Here is an 8,404-nt window from a genome sequence, read left to right on the forward strand (position 1 = left end):
TGTTTTCACACACTATTTTAGGCACAATCACACACACTAATGCTTGCATTAGTGTGTGATTGTGCACAATCACACACTAATGCAAACATTAGTGTGTTTCCACACAGTAATTTGTGCCCAAGCACACACTAATGCAAGTGTTAGTGTGTGCATACCTCTCTAGCACACACACATGCTTGCATTAGTGTGTGCTTGTGCACTAATTAGTGTGTTTTCAAACACTATTTTAGGCACAATGCATGTATTATACACACACACTAATGCAAGCATTAGTGTGCATGCATTAGTGTGTTTCCACACACTAATTTGTGCCCAAGCACACACTAATGCAAGCGTTAGTGTGTGCATACCTCTCTAGCACACACTAATGCAAGCATTAGTGTGTGCTTGTGCACTAATTAGTGTGTTTTCACACACTATTATTGTGAGCATTGGTGTGTGAAAAAATTGCAAACACTAATGCTTGCATTAGTGTGTGCTTGTGCACTAATTAGTGTGTGAAAACACACCAATGCATGCACACACACCCTTAGTGTGTGCTTGGGCATGCATTAGTATACCAAAACATACCTCCATTAACATTAACAATATACCAAAACATACCTCCATGTGGGTGTGCGATGAAGTTGATTGAGACCCCAATGGTCACCGAGAAGCCCAACGGCAGATTAAGGTCCAACACACACACACACTAGATTAATTTCTTTGCCACACACTAACGCACACACACAATAGATTAACTAGAAGCACACACACTTTCATCTAAATGGATGCAAAAAAAAAAGCACATAAACCATTTCTTAAATAGGAGATAAAAGGAATCTTATGCAGGGAGGAATCCTATGCAATAAAGAATCTCACTTTGACTAGAATCCAATGTTAATTAGGGTCCCTTTTTTTTGTGAAATTGTAGGATATGGCATCCTCTTCCACGCCTGGCTATCGATCCATAGAGGACTTTCTCGCTGAGGGCCTCTCTTACGAGGACGCTTGTGATGCTTACTACTCGCAGTTTTCCTCCCACCAGTCACAATCCACCTTCGGCTTTCGATGGTTACGAGGTGCAGTACACGACCCCGACCTCGAGAGGGCATACCGCGCCCAGGGAGAGTGGCTATCCTCACAGCAGAGTCTTCGAGGGCGGTACACACCAGCACAGTTGGCTGCCTATGGGCTCTCACCGCTTGCGACACCGAGCGTCGGCACTCCGATCGTGCAAAGTGTGCCTCCCTCCACCTTACCCTCGACTTTCCCGTCACCCATATCTCCCTCCACCTTGCATTCGCAGTGATCCACGCCTGCACCGTCGAGTTATCCGTTGCCTACACCACCCAACGGTTCGGGCTCGGGCCAACGCTCTTCGGGTGGCCAGCGCTCTTCTCATAGTGGTGGCTCACGCTCTCGTTGAGGTAGTGGCTCGTGCTGCTTTGGTGGTGGAGGGGGCAGTGCTGCAGATTCACCTCCTCTTACACCCCGACCTCCTCGCTCACCCCTTGGAGCTCCACATGAGGATGAGGACCGCGATGCGCCCGTCCCGGACGCTCGTGGGTACTACTATTATATACATGGTGGGGGGGAGGTGGATCTAGGTTCCTCTTTGGGGAGGACATTTCGAGGGCACCTTAACCAGCTGATCCACTCGACATACCAAGATTGCTTTAAATCTTTCAAAGATCAGGACCCAGCCGACGTGACGTACATTCACACGACATTGCTCATGCGGTTCCCTAATCCGCAAGTGGAAGAGTTCTCCAGGCAGTGGCTCGAGGAATACATCAAGAATTTCTTGAAAAATAAGAAGTCCAGTGTGCGGAGGGCGGCAAAGCGAACATTTGAATTTGAGGGTCACAACTATCACCCTGGAAATGTTCACGACGAGGAGTGGGAGAAAGCCTAGGGCGAGCTGGAGGACGAGAGAGCAACGGGTGCTAAGGCGCACACTTGGCAGGTGGAGGCGAGGGCGCAGCAAACGCCCACGCATTATGGCTCGGACGGAAAAGCAGCATGGAAAGATAAATTTGTGAGTGTGCGGATTTTCATTTGAATTGATTTAATTTGTGGTAATAAGGTTAGGTTTGTGATATTTTTTAATTGATATACAGCAAAATATTACTATGACCCGTCCAAGCCGAGAGATCCAAAGATACAGAGAGAGCCACTCCGAATATCAGACATGGTGCTGGCTGTATGAAAACAACAAAATCAATCGCGAAGAATTTGAAAATGCATGTCGTACACTACAACCTGTAAGTATGAACTTTTTTTTAAAAATCATTGCATACAACTTTATGTATCCATTTTTATTAATTAAAGGTTTTGTTGTTTTTTTCTTTTCCAGAGTCAAGGAGTCCCTCGGGAGGTCCCAGGATCTGAGTAGCTCAATCCTCCAAGTGTTTTTGGGTCTGCGCGCACGTCTTCTTTTTGCCATAGTTGTATAGCCCCCATATATCGCCTATTTGGGCAATTTTGTAATATCCAATATAATTAAACACTTGATTTTGGCCCAAGTGTTCTTTTGGCCACAGTTGTATAGCCGCCATGCATCACCTGTTTGGGCAATTTTGTAATGAACAGTTTCTCCAATATAATTAAACATTTGAATTTGGTTGGTGCAATGAAATTGTTGTTTTTGAACAGTTTCTCCAATATAATTAAACATTTGATTTTGGTCCAAATTTTTGGTGCAATGAAATTGTTGTTTTTTATTTATTAAATGTATAGGAAAAAAAAGGCAAATGACCATTTGGATGGGTCCTACCATCCAAATGGTCATCTGCTTTTTTTTAAAAATATTCCGGGTGCGGTAATCGTCGCGGTAATAATTGCGGTAAAGTCTGCGGATATAAATGCGGAAATTTAGCCGGGAGTATTACCGCGACGATTGCTGAAGGACCATTACCGCGCTTATTGACTCCAGCATTACCACTCCGGAGATTTTTTGCCTTCAACTTTTCCTTTGTTTTTGTGCGTCTATCTGAGCGGTAATGTGCTCCAAATGTCATAGTGAACAATCCCCCACAAATAACCGGGCCATGAGCATCACTCCCATAAATAATTTAAAGCGGTCCGGGCCGTGAGATATAGAGGCCTTTTACAACCAAACGCTCCCCAGACCACAGCCTGCGTCACGTGGAGGTGCTGAGAGTAACCGTTGCTCAGACAGTAAATAACCATCCAGGTTCATGAGTAAAAACACCACTTTTAAAACATTCAATACTCCCTCCTCAAATAACCACAAGGGTCTGGGCCATGAGTATAAACACCACTCAATCATTCAATACTCCCCCTGCAAATAACCACGAGGGTTTGGGCATGAGTATGTGCAGGCATTCACATGCATCAATTTTCTCTTCGGTACTCTTCCCGGGAGTAAATCACAAATCATTGAAACCAACATTAAACAATTTCCAAATCGGCACCAAGACAGGTTCAAAGCAGATAACATTCATTTCAAACAAATTCCGAACAGTATTCTCAAACAAAGTTCAAAAAGTGTCAAAACTCAAAAAGTATTCTTGGTGTAGTTAGGTCAATCGAGCTCAAAAAGACGTCTGGCTTTCCTTCCTGAGACGTGCATCAAAGTCAGGGTTAGATTCCTTTTATATGGTTGTATTTGACCGAAGCATGGTCCATAAACTCTTGAATAGTCGAAACTGGCCCTGGACAGACAATGTTCTCGTAGTGGTGATGGAAATTGTGCCTTTATGTCACTTGGGCCTCATCGGACGGGGTCCCATAAGTTGGTGGGAACTCTTCTTCAAAAATAGGCTACTCGTCAAGACTTTGTAAGTCAGTAAAACTTCTTCTTCTTCTTCTTCTGTTGCTTCTACTTAGGGTTTAGGCTTCTTGGCCGGGATTTGCAGGTTGGCTCCGTTCTTTAGTGACTTGACACGTCAGCAAATTGTGACATTCCCCCCTTCTTGAAAGAGAGTAATCATCCGCGATTACAGCATATCTGCAAAACAACTCAAGTTAGCTCAAAACTTTCCGAGGGTCACTCCGAGGAACATTCCGAGGGACAATCAGTTTTCTCATTCCAAATCGGAACTCTTGATTTCCTGGGTCGTTGGCTTCCTAGAAGAATTTCATCCAATAAGAAGTCTCATTCTAGATCAGAACTTTTGATATCTTGGGTTGTTGACTTCCCAGAAGTATCTCATCCAATAAGGAATATTCTGTCACAAACTGGTGACGTCGAATGGTGACACACACACACACATTCTCTATTGCAGGGCAGTGACATGGCAACAGTCCCGAAATTCACGCTGCTTTGCTGACGTGGCAGGCCCATACGGTAGCCCTGCAATTCATGCCAGAAAAAGCGGCAGAGTACGGAATTCCGCGTTCTGCGCTGGGAGAAAAAAAAGCAGCTGTTTTTCTCTACGCAAGGGCTGAAAAAAAAAAATCTCACACAAAGTTGCTTTATTTACCAAAAGGGATTGTGAGATGATTTGCTTTATTTTATGGTAGCTTTTGGGATAGCTTTTGGGGCTTTGCTTTTAGCATCCCTTGTAAACCTTTATAAGAGTGGTTTCGGCTTCCACTTCTCAGAGCATCTGGACGCAAAGTCTGAGAGTGAGACCCAAATCACTCCCTTGTACTTTGAGCACAGATTTTAATACAAAAAGAAATACCGAAAGGGGCACCAGTCTTTGGGGCCAATATCTCTAAGCACAGAACTCCGCCAGGCCGGTGACTACTCTTCTACCAATCCTAGAAAGTTCAATAAATTGATTTTTTTTACAAGAGTATGTATTTTACGTACATGAAAATATCTTCTGTACAGAACAACATACAGTACGTACATATCCGCCACGTACAATACGTTTTGAACCACCTTATTCCCCCTTCTCTTTCCCGCTTCTAGTGAGACTTCCTCTACTTAAAAGTTTAGAAGGTGAAATTATTGGAGGCCTACCCCTAACTTATTCACTTATCTAGTTTGTTGAAAACCCCCTCTCCTTTGCACTTACGTGCTAGGGTAAGTGGCCAATTCCCCGGGAGTCCCTCTTACACGCACAATATTCTGATCGAAGTTATGATGCATCACTACTTTCTTCTCCGCGATCCACCAATGGAGTCAGTGGTCGCATCGAAGGTAGACCGTGGACTGAACATGGATGGTATATTTTAGTAGTCTGCTATTAGAGTGGACGAGGATCAGTGGACCAAAGAGGTGGGCCAAGGTGAGCTAGACCTAGGCTGGACTACCTTTCTGTGGGAGCACCCTTCTTGCTCTCAATAAAATAGCTCAACAACGCTCTCAAAAAATCCTTTCATCCTTTCCCCATTCGATCCAAATACCGGCTTCTCTGGAAAACGGCCGGTCTAAGCATTTTTTAACCACTTCATAAAGCAACAACTCAAAGTTCCGGCTTAGGACAAGTCAATTGCGATGAAGCATCATAATGGATTACAGAGCTTAACTATTGCTGTAGTAAAAAACTCAACTGTATTGCTACATATTTGTAAGAGGCCTCGAGGAAAAAAAAACAGGGGAAAGAGCGATAGAGAAGGAGCTGCGTTGGTTGTTGCAGCTTCCACAGCTCCATTGATTGCTGTCAGAGGTGGATGGAGGCCCTTTCTAGTCTTTGAGATAGTGTTTTCTTGGAGGCACTCTTCTCTCCTGGCGAAGATCATCAGCACAAGCTGGTGGCTTCGGTGTGGATTGTTGATCAGCCTTTGTACTGTCCTGGTGATGCAGCCACTGATCACTCTTGGAAGTTTACAAGTGGATGTTTTCAAAGGGTGCTACATCGCATGTGGCTGCAAATAGTCTCAGGCAGATTGATGTGGTGCTGCCGTCAAATCCTCTCCTCAGCTTCCCATTTCAGCCCTGTGTACATGTATTTCTACAGCTTTCACTGATCCATTGGTTTTTCCCCGGAACTTTTGTCCCTTACCCCTAACTTGAGGGGTTTTTCACCTTTGGTTGTATCTTGATATTTTAGCTTCAGCTTCATTACAAAATTGGCAATTTTCCTTTTATCTGATAAAGGGTACACAACGGGTACAAGCTCACATTTTTGCCAAAGAAAAAAAAAGAGAGAAGAGGGAGAGTTCCTCCAACGAGATTCATTATTTTTGGAGTGCTACGTAACATACATTATTGCAACGTTGTTTGGTGTACCTTAACAAAAACACCCATAGATTGGCTGCTCCAAGGGGTCCGTGTCTAGTTTGTATTTCAAACTTTGTAAGGTAGCATATTGAAGTATATCTGCACTTGAAGATAATTTTCTTCACATTTATGTCATAGAGATCCATGGACCTGATTGTCAACTAGTGTTGTTGAGTTTCAGGAATCATCAAACAAAGGATGCAAGCAGCTGCTGAGGACCCAATGCACCTTTGATGATGCTTTTCCCTGGTCAAAGCCTGCTTATGCTATGCCTTTGTCTTTGCTTTGCGGTTTTCTTATTGGGATGACCATTGACTGACTTGTTGTGCCCTGCAGAAGGAACAACTACAAATGGCTTCTATATACTTCCCTTCAAGACCGGAGCATTTCTTGCGGGGACTCTTGTCCGACCAGTCATTTTGAAATATTCATATAAACGATTCAGTCCAGCTTGGGATTCAATATCTGGGGCAAGCTTTTCAACTTGGAGTTCTGTAGTTATCGACTTTTTGCATTGCTGCATCTGAACGTTCGCATGCCCTGTTTGTATCCTCGATTACATAAATGTTTTTATCATATGCATTTCTTGATTGGTTCGTTTTGCCCAGATTTTTTTCGTGGCTGGGTTTGCGAGTTCATTTCGGTGTCTAAGAGTTTGTGAATTTCTTCCTTTACCTTCTTGGCAAGAGTGTCATCGTATGTGTATGGCCTAGCTTTCTAGGCTGAAATGCTGCTAGAGGTTTAAGGCAAACAGCCAATGTCTTAGGATGAACGAGATAAAAGATGGATGTCTAGCTGAATCTTGGTTCTTTTCTATTTAATTGTAGGTTCGGCATTTTATTCTTCTGTTATGTCAATTTATTAATTTCCTGGAAGTGATTTGGCTTCCTCTGTATATCCCATCAGAGAAGGAGAAGTCTGATCCAAGACTGTATGCCAGCAATGTCCGGTCATTGATGGCGTTGGGAGGTAAGCTATTTCGAGCTTCTGTTCGAGATGGTCCGAGTGGCTGATGATGGTTGTCGCATGAAGTCTTCATTTTCTTTGCTTGCTCTGCAGGGTGGTCTTTTGAAATCTGATATCGGTTTGAAGGAAAAGAGGATTTATCATTCCTTCCTCAATGGTATGTCACGTACCAAATCTATAGAAGATTATTGAAAACAACTTTTAGAGCTCGTTTTTCCTTTGTATTGCAGAGTATATGGCATTAAAGGGTGCTGCATGAGAGAGAAACGAGGTTGCTTGCTATATGAATCGGGCTTCTTTTGAAGCTCCCTTTCCGTATATTTGCACTGCAGCAGCTTATTAGAAGAAGAAAATTGCTCGTGTAAGTTTTGCATGTATGGCTGTTTAGCATGTTCACAGACATAGAAATGGACCTTCCTTATGTGGGTTTTCTTGGGATTTTGTCAGCTGTATAGTCATTATGTGGTTCCTAGTTTTCTTGATTAAGGTATTGGAACAAGACAACCGTGGTTCCAGTGTTTCTCATTTTTGATGGGTTGAACTGCATGTGAAACAGTTCATTCATTCATTGCTGCTTCTGGTTATACCGTGATGGACGCTAAATAATATGGAGAGCTGTTTTCTCATGTTTATAGGTGCATTTGGAATGCTCCTTGCATGCACATCTTTAGTGCAGAATCTTTTCCCCATTGGAAGCATGTTGGCATCATTAATGTGGTGGATGATCTCTCCTTAGAAACGTGCTGCTTTCCTTACCCTTTTGAGGGAGTTTGCAGAGAGCTTTGTTTATGTCTTTTAGACTCTTCCATTGTTATGTTACATGGAATTGCAAGTCGGTCTTTAAAAAAAAAATGGGTTTCGAGCTGATAGTTATGGGTCCATCGGACATATTCAGAGGGACCATCAGAGAGAGAGAGAGAGAGAGAGAGAGAGAGAGAGGTGTGCGTGTATTGGGAGAGCTTTCAAGTAGTAGCACTATCTCATGATCATTGTCCGCTCGTCACAGTCCAGGGGAGGGGGGCTGAGCATCTTGGCCTTCCATCTAGTGTCTATTAAATCACGCAATTTTTTTTTGGAGCCGCTGGATTTAAGACAACTCAACAGACGTAATTATCAATTCTGCAACCAATCACTGGCGACCAGGTCAGCGCAAGGAATCCGTAATTTTTTTTTGCATGGAGCCAGTAGACTAGAGACAGCTCAGCAAACGTAACTACACCTTCTGAAAACCAATCATTGGTAGCTACGTCAACGCAAGAATGTTGAGTGACCTCTGCGTGTGCTGTGCAGTCTTCGACAGTCGGCCCCCCTGCCTTG

General features: G+C 43.5%; 1 protein-coding gene across 3 annotated transcripts; it reads left to right on the forward strand.

The window, feature by feature from the left end:
* The first annotated feature begins 5,733 nt into the window (after nucleotides 1-5,733).
* LOC147463665 (lysophospholipid acyltransferase LPEAT1-like) lies at nucleotides 5,734-7,922 on the forward strand. 3 transcript variants are annotated; one of them, XM_086490091.1, is made up of 6 exons: nucleotides 5,734-5,846; nucleotides 6,303-6,370; nucleotides 6,458-6,591; nucleotides 6,949-7,090; nucleotides 7,181-7,244; nucleotides 7,318-7,922. In XM_086490091.1, the coding sequence occupies exons 2-5, from the start codon at nucleotides 6,355-6,357 to the stop codon at nucleotides 7,198-7,200; spliced, it is 312 nt and encodes a 103-aa protein (XP_086346217.1). In that variant the 5' UTR covers nucleotides 5,734-5,846; nucleotides 6,303-6,354; the 3' UTR covers nucleotides 7,201-7,244; nucleotides 7,318-7,922. The 3 variants fall into 3 exon arrangements, with proteins under 3 accessions (XP_086346217.1, XP_086346206.1, XP_086346211.1); XM_086490080.1 differs by having other exon boundaries at nucleotides 5,776-6,201; XM_086490085.1 differs by having other exon boundaries at nucleotides 5,776-6,167.
* Nucleotides 7,923-8,404: the final 482 nt, after the last annotated feature.

Source organism: Adiantum capillus-veneris, chromosome 2 (genome assembly GCF_014529385.1).
Source record: "Adiantum capillus-veneris isolate H3 chromosome 2, ASM1452938v2, whole genome shotgun sequence".
NCBI lineage: Eukaryota > Viridiplantae > Streptophyta > Polypodiopsida > Polypodiales > Pteridaceae > Adiantum > Adiantum capillus-veneris.